Source organism: Littorina saxatilis, linkage group LG16 (genome assembly GCF_037325665.1).
Source record: "Littorina saxatilis isolate snail1 linkage group LG16, US_GU_Lsax_2.0, whole genome shotgun sequence".
NCBI lineage: Eukaryota > Metazoa > Mollusca > Gastropoda > Littorinimorpha > Littorinidae > Littorina > Littorina saxatilis.
The window spans coordinates 33996934-34013839 of NC_090260.1; the positions used below are offsets into that span (position 1 = coordinate 33996934).

General features: G+C 41.2%; 1 protein-coding gene across 1 annotated transcript in view; it reads right to left on the minus strand.

The window, feature by feature from the left end:
• Positions 1 to 16906, minus strand: part of LOC138949971 (tyrosine-protein kinase Fer-like) — a 57115-nt gene that overhangs the window by 24376 nt on the left and 15833 nt on the right. The window contains exons 3-10 of the mRNA XM_070321754.1: positions 16106 to 16279; positions 14011 to 14107; positions 13446 to 13638; positions 12698 to 12838; positions 10894 to 11016; positions 10072 to 10212; positions 7904 to 8075; positions 931 to 1271 (exon numbers count right to left, since the gene is read on the minus strand). Coding sequence (XP_070177855.1) covers positions 931 to 1271; positions 7904 to 8075; positions 10072 to 10212; positions 10894 to 11016; positions 12698 to 12838; positions 13446 to 13638; positions 14011 to 14107; positions 16106 to 16279 — 1382 coding nt within the window. The remainder of the gene's footprint in view (positions 1 to 930; positions 1272 to 7903; positions 8076 to 10071; positions 10213 to 10893; positions 11017 to 12697; positions 12839 to 13445; positions 13639 to 14010; positions 14108 to 16105; positions 16280 to 16906) is intronic.

Sequence of the window (16906 nt, forward strand, 5' to 3'; positions counted from 1 at the left end):
ATAACAAACGAAAAAAATAATAAATGTTAACAAGACTTATTTACAATTGCATATAGAAAAGAAGACTGCACAATCAACATAATACTAATAATACAATGAAACCCCCCCATTGAAGCTTCCCCCCCCCCCCCCTCCCCCAGGAACTTTACATTTATATCGAGAAAAATTGCAAATGTTAAATGTGCAGACAATTTTACACACACACACCACATACACACAGCTGAACTGTATCCAAAATGCAAATAAAAAAAAAAAAAAATAAAATGCACAACCAAACTCAAAAACAAACATCAAAGCACAATGCTGGTCAGGGAAGGGACAGAAGAAGAGACGGAGAAATGATTGCAAGCAACTACTGAAGAGAGAGAGAGAGAGAGAGAGAGAGAGAGAAGAGAGAGAGAGAGAGAGAGAGAGAGAGAGAGAGAGAGAGAGGAGAGAGAGAGAGAGAGAGAGAGAGAGAGAATTGAATTGAATTGAATTGAATTGAAATTTATTTTACGAGGGTGACAGAATAAGCAATGAATACAAGCTTTTTTACATCCGGCCCTCGCCCATTGAGGGGTGACAAACAAGAAGAAATAAAAGATAAGTTTAACTATAGAACAAATGACATATTTACCATAATTAACATGTCAAGCAACTAATAAGACATTTTAAGATGCATTAGGATTCTTTAGCAATGCTTGAAAATTATATATAACATAGAAATATGTGTTTGTATAAAAAAATAAAAGAGAGAGAGAGAGAGAGAAAGAAAGAGAAAGAAGATACAGTTGAGAGAGAGAGGGAGAGAGAGAAAGAGAGAGAGAGAGAGAGAGAGAGAGAAAGAGAGAGAGAGAGAGAGCAAGAGAGAGAGAGAGAGAAAGAGAGAGAGAAACAAAGAGAAAGACACACACACACACACAGAAGAAAAACCACACATAAAAAGACCCAAACTGCTGCAAAGAATGTACAAGGCCCCAGCTTACAGTCAAGATAGTTCCGCCTTCTCTCATAGCTGCCATGGAAGTTCTGCTCGGGCCATTGGGCGTCACCCCTAAATTTGGAGTCGTCTGTTCATAACTGCCCAAACGGTTACTGGAGCCGTTAGAAGTCTTCAGCCGCATCTCAGTACTGTCGTCGTCCGCCAAATCTTCCCTGCTTTGTGTCTTGACTTTTCCGTTGGATTTGTTTTTGAAGAGGCTGGGCTTTGGCAGTTTGGCCGGCAGTTTCAGTTTCGACTTCTTTTCGTCTTTGGACGACGTTGAGAAGTTGGATTCTGTGTCTAAGGACTGTTGTGAAACAGCGGCGAGGAAAGAAAAAAGAAAAGAAAAAGAATGCTCAGATTAAAAGCAAGCTTTTACATTCATTCAAAGCATTCTTTACATGCAGCAATTTTGAAATTGAGTTCTAAAATTCAAGAATTGAAAAACAAGAAAGACAAGTTTATGGAACGTTCAATCTTCTTCCGTCTTTGTTCACTTGGAACGTTTAATTAACAAGACAAAACAAAACTTCTGCTATAATGAAACATTCCTTAAACTTACCTTTTTGGTATTTTTTATTCCTATTTACTTTAATAAATGCTGCATACAAGCAATACTAGCAGTGTATCAGACCAGGGAAACTGTGAATATGATCATCGTCTGCTGAAATGTGGGTAACAAAAACAAAAAACAAACAAAAAAACAGGTAGTAAGATCAGTCATCACACATGTGAATGTCTGAGAGCGGCGCAGAATAATGTCAAACACAAATGAACTGCAATTAGAAAAGAACAGTCACTGAATGAAAAGAAAGTGATTGCACCAGGCAAAGCTGAAGACAAACATACACTTTTTATGCTGTGTCTACAGGCAGCATTCAACACAGATCACGCCTAACTTGAACCCTAAAGATACCTGGTCCTTTCCGTGTGAGCGATCTTACATACAACCACAGATCTGGCCAGACATTTTCATGGAATAACAAGTCGCGTAAGGCGAAAATACAACATTTAGTCAAGCTGTCGAACTCACAGAATGAAACTGAACGCACTGCATTTTTTCAGCAAGACCACATACTCGTAGCATCGTCAGTCCCACGCTCATGGCAAAGGCAGTGAAATTGACAATCCAGAAGAGCGGGGTAGTAGTTGCGCTCAGAAGGATAGCACGCTTTTCTTTATCTCTATTCTTTTTAACTTTCTGAGCTTGTTTTTAATCAAAACATATTATACCTATATGTTTTTGGAATCAGGAACCGACAAGGAATAAGATGAAATTGCTTTTAAATCGATTTGGAAAAATTAATTTTAATCATAATTTTTATATTTTTAATTTTCAGAGCTTATTTGTAATCCGAAAATAACATATTCATATGTTTTTGGACTCAGAAAATGATAAAGAATAAGATGAAATTGTTTTTGGACCGTTTTATAAAAATATAATTTTAATTACAATTATCAGATTTTTAATGACCAAAGTCATCAATTAATTTTTAAGCCTCCAAGCTGAAATGCAATACCAAAGTCCGACCTTCGTCGAAGATTGCTTGGCCAAAATTTCAATCAATGTCATTGAAAAATGAGGGTGTGACACTGCCGCCTCAACTTTTACAAAAAGACGGATATCATACGTCATCAAAGACATTTATCCAAAAAATGAAAAAAAAACGTCTGGGGATATCATTCCCATGAACTCTCATGTAAAATTTCATTAAGATCAGTCCAGTAGTTTACTCTGAATCGCTCTACACGCACGCACGCACGCACACCCCCACCCCCCACGACCCTCGTCTCGATTCCCCCGTCTATGTTAAAACATTTAGTCAAAACTTGACTAAATGTAAAAACATCCTCCAACTGGGACACAATACAGTGGAACCCCCCTTTTAAGACCCCCCAATTTAAGACTTCCTCCCTTTTAAGACCATGCTTTTTGAGACTTTCTGTTCATAACCTCTGTAAATTTACCTCCATTTTAACAACCCTCCTTTTTAAGACCTGATCTTCTCAGATTTTTGAAGGTCTTAAAAGGGGGGTTCCACTGTACCACAATTCCAGTCTGACTACTTTCTGTGCAGAATGGGAATCATTTTGGTTGATTCAATTTCAATGATTGACAAAGGAGGCCGCCAGTGAACAACAACATTAATACAGCAAAAATGTCCCACTCGGCACAGATAACAGGCAGACGGTGGATGTTTGCTATGTGTCCAAGTGAAAGATCCACGACGGGCGCTGTGGCGGGGTGGTAAGACGTCGGCCTCTTAATCGGAAGGTCGAGGGTTCGAGGGTTCGAATCCCGGCCGCGGTCGCCTTGTGGGTTAAGTGTGGAGATTTTTTCGATCTCCCAGGTCAACTTATGTGCAGGCCTGCTTAGTGGCTTATCCCCCTTCGTGTGTACACGCAAGCACAAGACCAAGTGCGCACGGAAAAGATCCTGTAATCCATGTCAGAGTTCGGTGGGTTATAGAAACACAAAAATACCCAGCATGCTTTCTCTGAAAGCGGCGTATGGCTGCCTACATGGCGGGGTAAAAACGGTCATACACATAAAATTCCACTCGTGCAAAAAACACGAGTGTACATGGGAGTTTCAGCCCACAAACGCAGAAGAAGAAGAAGAAGATTGTTAACTTGAAAAAGATTTTCTGGGTATCTTTAAAGGTAACCTGAGAGAGTGGCTATTTACGTGATGTTAAATGACCAAGGACATAATGGTGTGATCAGACATGGAGCCATTTGCCATGACAGTCCTTCTTTTAACTCATTCGAGGCGCGTCGGAACTGGAATTCCGACATCTGTGTTTAGCGTTGGCTGCGTGCCGGCACTTGAGTTCCGACGGATATCACGAATTTTTAACGGTGTAAACGGTCCTGCTGACCAAGGGAAACAACCCCTGCAATGAACTTCTATCTGTCTACAGTGGTACCATTCACTGTAAACAGTTCCTTCCCTTAAATTGTTGGGATTAATAAAAATTTTGTTGACGGTGTGCGACCCACGTGTTTTGACTTTTCCAAGATGGCGGATCGTTCTGCTGAGACGTAGTAACTTGAAAAGAGTGCTAGAACGTGTTATTCAGTACGGTTCTGATCTTGACCTCAGTGATGATGATAGTGGAGATGATATTTTAGATTCTGGTGACGATTTTGTGCCAATGGACGATCATTTGGGTGATGATTCGGGCAATGCAAGTGTCGATCATGACATTGTGTATGATGAACCCATGACGTAGAAAGTTTTTTTGTTTTGCTTCAAATTGGATATTTTGCGTGGATATGAAGACAACAAAAGGTATGTACTTTCAAATGTTTCATATATTTTCTAAAAGAGTAAGTTTCAAACTTTGCAAAAACATAAGGTATGTAAGGTTATCTTGTGTTGTTGATTTTTAATATTTTTTTCAAAATGGCTCTAAATCGCGCGTTGGCAGGGAACACAGGGGAAATTTAGCTGCGCCTCGAATGAGTTAAGAAGATATCATAACAAAAAATTGGGTCTTGCAAAGAAGGGTCGAGTCTTAAAATGGGGGTAAATTTACAGAGGTTATCAACAAACAATCTGATAAAACAAAGTCTTACAAAAGGGAGGGGGGGGGTCCTAAAATGGGGGTCTTATACAACCCAACCTCCCCCTTTTAAACAGGATGATCGCTACCTGCTGGAAGACGATCAGTGGGTGCTCAGTTGCATAATAGAACATGGAAAATAGTGCCAAACAGACTCTACGGAGAGCAGATTACAGACGGAAGCCTTTCCTTGTTTGCTTTAATGAGAATTAATGGTCAACATTTACATGGGTTGATTCTTCGAGGTGCAGAAAAATGTCAAGAAACACTGTCCTATTAGATTGAGAGGCAGTTGCTGAGACATGTAAAGAGAGAACAATATGCCAAGCATGGATACCTTGCTGGAGAATGTTTATTATTACACATAGACCTTGTAATTATGATCTTTTGGTTGATTGCTTTTGTCTTTTGTCGAAATGGCTTGTTTAAAGCTGAAGACAATAAACCGTCAAAGCAAAGCAAAGAAAAGTGTCTGTTTGTCTGCTCCCTCTCTGTCTCTCCTCTCTCTCTCTTTCTCTCTTTCTCCTGCTCTCTCTTTCTCCCTCCCTCCCTCTCTTTCCCTCTCTCACTCGCTCTCTCTCTCTTCATGTTCATATTTTTGTCAAGAGAACTCCAGGCAACACAAACATCACGTCATGCAGAGTCTGTGAAGACTACAAGAAAATAATAACATCAAAGCAAAAGGATGCATAGAAACATTCTTTACAAGGATAAGAAAAAAGGGGGAAAAAAGACATGCTCAAAAATACCTCGACGTCTAACAGGCTCACCTCTACCCAGCCATCCATCTTTTGTAAAAAAAAAAATTTAAAAAAAAGAAAAAAGAAAAAGAAAAAAAAAGAGAAAGAGGTAAGATTGGATGATCCTACAATCATTACCAAATGAACTCTCAAAGAAACCTGACTTGTGTAAATAAAATAAGTCAAAGACAGGGATGTTGCTATAGCTAAGAGATTCATTTTGATATCCATTTATTGATTATCATGTCAGTGAGTGTGCCAGACGATACTGTTGCAAAGTGTATGTTGTGTTGTCGTAAGTATTATAAGTGTTCGATTATAATTATTATGTGTGGGGGTGGGGGTGTGGTGGGGGTGGGGTGGGGGTGGGGGGGGGGGAGGACTGCAGGGTGGGGAAAAACAAAATAACAAATGCAAAGTCAGGTGGAAAACACGGACCTGACTATTTCTAATTCTATCTTCCAAAGGTACTTTTTTGCCTCAGTGTAAACCAGCTTGTAAATCAAGGTGGATCCAACCAGGCTTTTACATGGGATAAAAGCATGATCTTCCACTTGCACACATACTAAACATGTGCAGCCTGGCTGCTTTCTGTACAAATTGCAATTTCATTGCTGAATTAAGAATTTCATTGCTGAATTAAGAATTTCATCTCCCAAAGTGACACAGGTGTCAGGTGCGAAATCAAATCAGCAAAGGAAGTCCCGCTCCGCACATGAAGCAGCCAGGCTGTTGAGATCTGGTAAGTGTCCAAGAGAACAGACGCCCTTATCCTACGTAAAAACCTGGGCACATCTGTGACGGTGTATACACAATCACTTAAATTATGTTTAAATAGCATGGTTTTATTCATAGTTAGTATGTAAAGCGCGGAGAGCATAGTTTACTGTGGTTTGCGCTATAAAAGCTCTCATTATTATCATTTATTTATTTATTTATTTACGAGGATTTATATCGCGCACGTATCTCACCACACAAGGCGACTCAAGGCGCATGTTACTTATTAATGCCGTGTGAGATGGAATTTTTTTACACAATATATCACGCATTCACATCGGCCAGTAGATCGACTGCCTTTAGGCGCTGCATCCACCTTTCACGGCCTATTATTCCAGGTCACACGGGTATTTTGGTGGACATTTTTATCTACGCCTATACAATTTTGCCAGGAAAGACCATTTTATCAATCGTGGGATCTTTAACGTGCATACCCCAATGTAGTGTACACGAAGGGACCTCGGTTTATCGTCTCATCCGAAAGACTAGCACTTGAACCCACCACCTAGGTTAGGAAAGGGGGGAGAAAATTGCGGCCTGACCCAGGCCTGAACACGCAACGAATGACATTGCGGGTTACCTGAACATTGACAATGACGAAAGAAAGATTGTGTGTGAGTGTGTGCGCGCGCGTGTGTGTGTGTGTGTGTGCATGTGTGTGTGCGTGCGTGTGTGGGTGTGTGTGACCATGTTTGAATTTATTCGGATTTAGTTCTCTTTCCTTGTTTGTATTATGATTGTGTAAGTGTAAAGCGCTCTGGGCTCGTCACCACGAGGTTTACGCGCTATATAAGTAATCGTTATTATTATTATTAACCTCTCGCTTCCGAGCGCAAGTGCGTTACCACTCGGCCACCCAGTCCATTATTATCATTATCATATTATTATTATTAACATGGGAAGAAAGGTAGATTTAATCATTCAATACAAATATATATATGTAGGAACCACTTCCAACAGCTTTTTGTCATTCTACAACAGCTTACGTATTAAAGCATGCATGGAATAGGGAATATAAGTATATGCATCGATTGGACATTGGATTTCCCTTCTTTGAGCCATGTGACGTCAGAGGCCTACAAAACTTCATATTTGGGCGTTTCAGGTTGACCGAAACTTCAAAGGAACTACAAAACACACTTCATGTGTTTGATTGCATGTGTGTGTGCTGTTCAATGTCAAAACAACAACAAAGTCAGTACATGACGTGTGTTTTGTAGTTCCTTTGAAGTTTCGGTCAACCTGAAACGCCCAAATATGAAGCTTATGTGTTTGATTGCATGTGTGTGTGCTCGTTCAATCGTCAAAACAACAACAAAGTCATAGTACCTGAAAGGAATTCGATCGATACATAAATGTTATTTGCGTTTTTGACCAAAATATGACATTTTACACAGATCTCGACAGTCATCGTTCACCTCAACCGCTAGCGCGGCCTCGGAGAACAATGACTGTCTCGATCTGTGTAAAATGTTATATTTTGGTCAAACACGCAAATAACGTATAATGTACTGAATGAACTGGTTTTGTGAAAGTAGAAAATAAATGCATGCGCTTATATATGAAATAAGCAAGAAAAAAAAAAGAAAAAAAATTAATGCACACACGTACCAGCTAATTAACACACTTACCATCTTCTTCCCAACACTCACACTACTCACACACACACACAAACATTTGTGCACACGCACGCACGCACATACACGCTCACACAAAAAAACACGAATTCATGCACATGCACACACACACACTCTTTCCTCACACACACACTCCCCCCCCCCCCCCCCCCCCCTCCGCTACATACCCCCAAACCTCCACCCCATTCCAAACTCAAAACACCATGTCTCTCTCACCGCATCTCCATTGAGTTCTGTGGCTTCGAAGGCAGATGGCGGGGTGGCGTCGCCGAGAGCGCTCAGAGGCATGTCGATGGTTTCGTACAATTTCTCCAGTTGTTTGACCGTTGCCTCAGAAACCTCTGCCTGCTTTTTCTCTAATTCTTCCTGTTTCTTCTGTTCTATCAGCCTGAAAAATGATCAATTTTGTTAGTGTTCGTACTACAGTCCACCCTGCCCTGGCGAGCACCTCTCAATTACGACCAACTGCCCATTAAGATTACCCCATAAGATTCCCGATGATTTGTCTCCATATAATTCGCCTGCCCACAACCACCACTGGTTGGTCAGCCTGGTGGTCGTTTAAAACAGGTTTGCCTGTATCATCGACACTGCTGTCGGAGTCTTCATCGTCGTCATCATCATCATTTGCATCACTGTCATCATTTTCAAGCATCATTTACGATGCAAAATATTAAATCTCCCATTTTTCTGTAATTCATCTCAACCAAAACACCACTATCATCACAAAAAACAGCACTCCCACCAAGCCCCCCCCTCCTCCCACATCAGAGGTGAAAATCATGTTTTAATTTTTAAAGACCCATATCTATAATAACAATTTTTGTTGTAAAGACGACTAATCCACACTTACTTTCTTTTAAACATGAAAAATGTAACAAGTTTTGCATATAATATATGTATAGGTTACAACACGAGTGGTTTTTTATATGGCTTGTATTTCAGTCAAGACCCAGCGGATGAATATCATCGGGAGACACGAGCCTCTGGCGAGTGTCTCTCGATTGATATTCCCGCTGGGTCTTGACTGAAATACAAGCCATATAAAAAACCACGAGTGTTGTAATCTGTATATCCCATTCTACCATCAAACACAAAGTGTAGACTACTAGCGGCACTGTTGCGATCTGTGCAGGGTAAAACTGTTGCCAGCGAGACTTAGCCCTTTTGCAACCTTAAACTAAGTGACCGTCGCTGAAAAAATAAAACGAATGAGTGCATCGATAAGTACGCGGTAACACTACTTTCAGACCATTTAAAAGCTTTAAGTAAAGGTTCATAAGTTGCAAGAAAGTAATGAAGTCGAATAGAAATTAATTTAGTTGAAGCGCACAATTCTTTTGTTTTGCGTTTCAGGTCGGCAGAACGGGCGAAACGGGTTTGGGACCCATTTGGCTTACTCGATTCAGAATTGATTCCACGTTGTTTTTCTCGAACGTGTGTAATTAGGCTTATTGACAGAGAAGCAAATCTTAGGGAACAAATATGTAGGTTTAGATTTAACCATTTGCTCCCTATTTGAAATGTATCTACGTGATAAACTGTTTTGCGAGTGTGTTTGCATGGATGAACTTAAACTGGTATGGGTGAGAGGAAAACGCGACCGACACGTCTGTCACCGCCGATTGATTGCATTTTGAAGGAATATGACTGGATTACGGAAAAATATGTGGACTTACTGCAGAGCCAGGCAAAAGAGTAGACTTGCTCGCAAAACACGTGAAACAGCCGATGTTTGATAGCTGAAGGCGCACACCGGCAAAACACACTACCGACAGATTCTCAAAAGTCGTCTGCTAACGATGCAAGGGGAGGGTACTCGTGTTTTTGTTTTGGTTCGCTAGCATCTGGTTATCTTGTAAGTTGAATGTTCGTTTTTTTCGACCTGCATTGCTTTCATAATGAAAGAAACTTTTGCTTATTGCATCTCATACATCAGATCAGTTCTGAGATTCATTTTTGCGTGCAACTGATATGGTTTTCTGAGCCGTGCAATACGATTTTAGAACTTCATACAAATGTGTCACATTGTTCGGCGCGAGCGAGGTCAAAGGTCGGGAGGAAAGTAGTCCTTTGCCCAAATCGGAATCTGCACTATCATATATTTTTTGGAGTCCATGATGTATTTATTGAGCTATAAAAATACAACATATATACCCATACTGAAGTAACAGAGACAAAGAAGGGAGGTCATGGGATATATTAATATATAATATATTATTCTCAATGTTTCTGACAATGTTGCTGCCTGTTTGCTCGTTTCTTTGTTTTGCCCTACAACACACACATATCACAATGGAAACAGATGATAAATGTTGTTTAACGCCCTCACGGTTAAACCAATAGGGGCATGTTCCACAATGGAAAACAGACAAGACACTCACTCTTTTATAGCTTCAGCGGTCTCCTCTTCAGCCAAGCGCTGTTCAATGATGGCGGCCGATCTCGACAGCTCCTGCTGCTTCTTCTGATGAGCTTCCAGCGACTTCTTCTCCGCCTTCAGCTCGTCTTGTGTTTTCGTGCGTCTGTCAAAGAGATGAGAAAATACCTTCTGTTGATGGCCACTGCTGAACAAAATTGACTTGATGCAACCAACAGGTGGGAAAGCGGAGAAAGCTGTGACAGAATACATTCAAAAAGAAGTTGCCTCCCCTGCGACGAAATTCTACCCTCAAATTCCTGATTTTCCTGGACATTTTTAAGGTCGTTCGTGGGAAGTTTTAATGTTTCACAAAACTGCCATGAAACTGGTGGAGCGCACACAAAAAGTGTGATTGCAGCGAAAAGTGTGGAGGTTCTCATATTGAAGAAGCAGACGGGTGCAGTGGCCTAGTGGTAAGACCCGGCCTAGTCTCCCAAGTGGAAGGTCGTGGGTTCGAATCCCGGCCGCTGCCGCCTGGTGGGTTAAGGATGGAGATTTTTCCGATCTCACAGGTCAACTTATGTGCAGACCTGCTAGTGCCTTATTCCCCTTCGTGTGTACACGCAAGCATAAGACCAAGTGCGCACGGAAAAGATACTGTAATCCATGTCAGAGTTCGGTGGGTCATAGAAACACGAAAATACCCAGCGGCGTATGGCTGCCTAATTGGCGGGGTAAAAACAGTAATACACGTAATACTCCACTCGTGCAAAAACACTAGTGAACGTGGGAGTTTCAGCCCATGAACGCAGAAGAAGAGAAGAAATATTGAAGAATACCTCACCTGTGACAGAGTGCTTCATAGGTGAGATCATCCAGTTCCAGCTGAGCGGCTTTGAGAGGTCCGCTGTAGTCCTCCATGATGTTCTGGTCAAACTCAAACTGGATCGGAGACAGTGCGTCGGACCTGCATCATCATGATCATGATTGTTAAATTCAACTGGTAAGTTGTTGCTTGCACATACTGAATCACTGAGCGTAGAAGAGTTCATAGAGACACACACACACACACAGATGCACCAAAGGAATATCAATTCTTGAATGTTAGCAGTCTTATCTGTGTTGGGATTTCTAACCAACCAGTCAACATTAACTGTCATGACGGGTTGGTTGGAAATCCCATGAAAACAGATAAGACTGCTAACACGCACACATTCAGAATCAAAAAGCAAGAACGGTAAGTAATTGGAACGTATAATTTATGACAAAAAAACATGTAACGTTTTGATTGGTTATTAATCAAAAGTTCCAATAACCTACCACTTTTTTTTTATATACTTATAACGGGTTAGTTGTCAGTCGCACATACTGAACCACTGAGCGTGGACAAGTTTATAGAGACACACACACAGATGTACGAGAGGCACATAAATTCATAGAACCAATCAATATAAATAAAAGAGATGTTCAGTGTTCATAAATGAAAAAAAAACAAAACAAGAAGGGCAAAGCCCATACGACTCACATGCTTGACCTCGACCTTTAGGGTAACTAAACCTAGCAATGACATCATACACTAAGAACTGCTTTACACATTTTTCCTACCAAAATACATGTGACCTTGACCCACGGTCAAGGTCATCCAAGGTCATGCAACACAAAGCTGTTAATTCAAGACATAGGAAGTACAATGGTGCTTATTGGCTCTTTCTACCATGAGATATGGTCACTTTTAGTGGTTCACTACCTTATTTTGGTCACATTTCATAAGGGTCAAAGTGACCTTGACCTTGATCATATGTGACCAAATGTGTCTCATGATGAAAGCATAACATGTGCCCCACATAATTTTTAAGTTTGAAACAGTTATCTTCCATAGTTCAGGGTCAAGGTCACTTCAAAATATGTATACAATCCAACTTTGAAGAGCTCCTGTGACCTTGACCTTGAAGCAAGGTAAACCAAACTGGTATTAAAAGATGGGGCTTACTTTGCCCTATATATCATATGTAGGTGAGGTATTCAATCTCAAAAACTTCAGAGAAAATGGGAAAAATGTGAAAAATAGCTGTTTTTTAGACAACATGTATGGCCCCTGCGACCTTGACCTTGAAGCAAGGTCAAGATGCTATGTATGTTTTTGGGGGCCTTGTCATCATACACCATCTTGCCAAATTTGGTACTGATAGACTGAATAGTGTCCAAGAAATATCCAACGTTAAAGTTTTCCGGACGGACGTCCGGACGGACGACTCGGGTGAGTACATAGACTCACTTTTGCTTCGCATGTGAGTCAAAAAATGACGTGCAGCTAAGGTCCCATGATCTTTCAGTGGGACAGACAATCCACTGGCACTAGCGAGGGGTGTGTCGGAAACATGTGAACAGGGAGCATGTGTGGATTGTTTGTCTCACTAATAAAGCAAGGCTATTCACTCTATTACAACCAGTACAAACCAGCGCTATTTTCGAACATCGTCTATTGACTTGGTTTTTGTTTTAATTTTTGTTTTGTTTTTGGAAAAAGCTACTAAAAAGAAAAACTGTTCTTCAATTTGACAAATAAATGAAATGACATCATGGGTGAGATATGCTGTGGCTAAACTGAGATGTTGGGAACTATAAGGGTTAACAAACAAACAACATACTTATATTTGCCGACGAAGGGTGATCCATACTCCTGGCCGGGTTCAATTTTGTCCACTGCTTGTGAGACTCTGGCTGACACTTCTTTGAACGGTTCTAACGTGAAGTCTGTTAGCCGTGACAAGTCTCGTAGCACAAATTTCCTGAAACACAACATTCATACACAATTATATTCCTGAATTGTTCTTGTTTGCCCAGACAGCAACTCCAAAGGCCCTGCTGAATGCTGCAGGCTCTCCAAACGTCAAAAGAGCTTCCCTGATTCAAAAGAACGAGAGAAAACTTCCTTAATTCTTTCTGTCGAAAATGTTCTGAAAATGACAAATTCTGTGTCCATTTTTAGAACTCCCTCACAAAGACCGCCCGGGAATGAACAATTTGAAACCTGACCCAAGATATCTATTTCATATTTCAGACACAAACTTGGGTAAGATTAGGACATATGAAAGCATATTTGAGACAATGACAAAAGTCAAAGCACAGAAGCACTTGGACGAAACAAGAAAGCGAGATTAATTAACTGTGTGCTGACTGCAGTTGTAATGGTAGCCAAATGATTCCTTCCGCCCTGGTTAATTTTAACTCCCCCTTTCCCAACAAAAACGCGGATCAGGAACAGCTGTGACCGGGGATATTTATATTAGCCTGTCCTTATGGAAATCTCAATGCTAAAGCTTCGGCGGCCAGCTTCGTGAAGTCGACTTCGCCCAGTTAAGGACGGGCTAAAAAGACCACAATAAAGCAACTCACGTGTGCCTGACGTACAACTCCTGCACACACTGATGACAGTCGAGGGTGGACGGCAGCAGACGCTGGAAGTGGTTCTCCTGGTAAACGTTGGCCGTCTGAACCGCCAGCACGTAGTCGTTGTGTTGCTGGTGCAGCCGGTTCATCGTTCGCACCATCTTGGCCTTGGAGTCCTCCAGCTTGGTGCCGGCTTTGCCTGACGACGTAAGAAAGGTTGCAATGAGAGGAGTGATTTTTTCATTCAACGTCTGGTGAATCAAAGCACAATGTTATTGTGTGGCTGTAAGAGTATGAAGAGCTTTTGAGGCTCAGATACAGATGCCTGCATGCCAAACATGCATGCTTATACCCACAGACGCATACACGCAGACATACGCGCAGGCAAGCACACACACACACACACATGAGCATGCACACACACACGCACTCACACATACAATTATCTGCAACTATTTTACAATTTAAAAAAAAAAATTACGTCCTTTTGCTGACTGTCAATGCTATATAACATCCTTGCAGCTGTCAAACAAATACAGTTTGATTGTATTCAAATGCCTTTAAAACATACCTTTGTTCTGTGTATCTAGATACTTGGCACGATCCACCTTGAGCCTTTCCATCAGTTTGGTGTATTCTGTCTTGGCTTTCTGTACGTCTTCCTGGTGCTGAAAAACACACACGTCCATTGTTATCAACACACAAACTTGGCAAGGTTCATTAACAAAAAGTATGCCACATTAAGCATAATCCAAATCTATGCTCTGGATGTCTACTCAAACCTTCTTGAAATATTATGCAGAATAAAAATTAAAAAAATATGCACCAGCAAGATCTGATAAACAAAGGGAAGTAATTTGTTAAAGAGTATGCACCAGTAATCAATGCAATTACTAACATATTAATATAAAGTGAAATTAAATGGAGACGGTCCTTAGCAAGGTCGGTAGTGTGCTGGATTTGGAAACCAGTCTGTCACTTATTTGGCGTGGGTTCGAATCCGATTTTAACCAGGAATTATGTCCAAAGAGTCAAGTTTGTACCTAAAACACCCTGTGTGCATGCATCATTAAGATACAAAGCTCACAGTGAAAGTCTCAGGGATTGAAAATCTCAAAACAATCAGGCAGGACAAAATACTGGGCAGTGCAACTCCATCCTTGCACTAGACTATCTCCAGTGATAGCAGCACAAATTCTCCACGGGACATTTCTTTATCTGTTTGTTTCCTTTTGATAACTATTTTATCCCATTCTTCTTCTTCTTCTTCTTCTTCTGCGTTCGTGGGCTGAAACTCCCACGTACACTCGTGTTTTTTGCACGAGTGGAATTTTACGTGTCTGACCGTTTTTTACCCCGCCATTTAGGCAGCCATACGCCGTTTTCGGAGGAAGCATGCTGGGTATTTTCGTGTTTCTATAACCCACCGAACTCTGACATGGATTACAGGATCTTTTTCGTGCGCACTTGGTCTTGTGCTTGCGTGTACACACGGGGGGTGTTCGGACACCGAGGAGAGTCTGCACACAAAGTTGACTCTGAGAAATAAATCTCTCGCCGAACGTGGGGACGAACTCACGCTGACAGCGGCCAACTGGATACAAATCCAGCGCGCTACCGACTGAGCTACATCCCCGCCCTATTTTTTTTATCCCATTGAGCTACCGGGCCCCCCAAGGGCGATAAGTATATATATAACTTTCAGTGTACTTCACGTTGTCTGACTACAGTACGTGACACGTCGGCTTTTCTTGTTGGCCTTTCGCCATTTTAACAAATGTTCATCACACTTATAAAAAAACCTATCGTGAACAGTTGTCGTGACTGCGAATATCACAGAATTTCTTGTCCAGCAGAGATTTCCTTTTTACATGGGATTTATCTTTTAATTTTTTTATGGCTGCCAATTTGGGCTCTGACCTAAAACCAAACAAAGTCACAAGAAAAACTACATGTATTTGTGAATCCTGCTTGTTTTGAATATTTTATCTCTTTTCAGTCTTCACAGTTTGTGTGAGTGTGTGTGTGTGTGTGTGTGTGAGTGTGAGTGTGTGTGTGTGTGTGTGTGTGTGTGTGAGTATCTGTGTGTGTGTGTGTGTGAGTGAGTGAGTGAGTGTGTGTGTGTGTGTGTGTGTGTGCGTGCGTGTGTGTGTGTCTGTGTGTGTCCGTGTGTTTGTTTCTGTTGCTGTGCATGTGTGTGTGTCTGTGTGTATGTGTGTCTGTGTGTGTGTGTGTGTGTGTGTGTGTGTGTCTGTGTCTGTGTGTGCATGTGTGCGTGCGTGTGTGTGTGAATGTGTTGTGGCATGGTGTAGTGTAGTGGTGCATATCTTGGTTGTCTGTCTGAGTCTGTGTGTATGAGTTAGTGCAGACTGTACAAGTGTATGAGCGTGAACAAGTATGCGTCTTCATGTATACATGACCATCACAGGCAACCCTGTGACTCTGCACTTTCACCCCATGACTGAAAATCAAGCATCAAACTAACGACAAAAAGAAATCTGAGTCTGTGTGTATGAGTTAGTGCAGACTGTACAAGTGTATGAGCGTGAACAAGTATGCGTCTTCATGTATACATGACCATCACAGGCAACCCTGTGACTCTGCACTTACACCCCATGACTGAAAATCAAGCATCAAACTAACAACAAAAAGAAAGAAGTAAGAACCTTTGTCATTTGTGAGTCCAGCTGGTTCCGTTGATCCAGATAACTCCGTCGAGTGGTCTTCTTTTCTGCGATGAGGAAGGAAAGAGAATCCAGGGTTCTACTGGCCAACACTTCAGAGTTCTCTTTCACAAGCTTGATGAAGCTTTCTGTTTCTTTGAGTTGAGTGTCCCAGGCCTAGGTAAGAAAGAACAAGAATTTAAATTGTGAGAGCTAAAAGACAGACATTGACATAGAACACTTTATTATCTCAAGACGAGAAACTCAGGTGTGTGTGTTTGTGTGTTTGTGTGTGTGCTTGTGTGTGTGTGTGTGTGTGTGTGTGTGTGTGTGTGTGTGTGTGTGTGTGTGTGTGTGTGTGTGTGCTTGTGTGAGCTTGTGTGTATGTGTTCTATAACCTAATTTTTCCCTTCCCAGATAACATGAAACACAAAACAAAAACTTAAACTGACAGCAAAATATGAAAATGCCCAGACATTTTTCTTTCTATGTTATATGCAAGAAATTAGGACATAAAGAGTGAATAGTTTTGTTTGCTTGTTTTTTTTAGAGAAGACAAGGGAACAGAGACAAACTCAACAAAAGGAGGCAATATAGCTATTCTGATGGATATGTGGGGGAATTCGGGGGCTGTGATTGGATGGTCTCAACATCATCATCAAAGCAAAATGCTACGGAAGTCGGCCATTTTTGCCAATATCCAAAAGCATATTGGCAATAACAAAGACGCATGGTTCCGGTTTACCCATCTGTACCACACGATGTTAACAATCGACAACAGCATACACTAACAACTTGAAATTC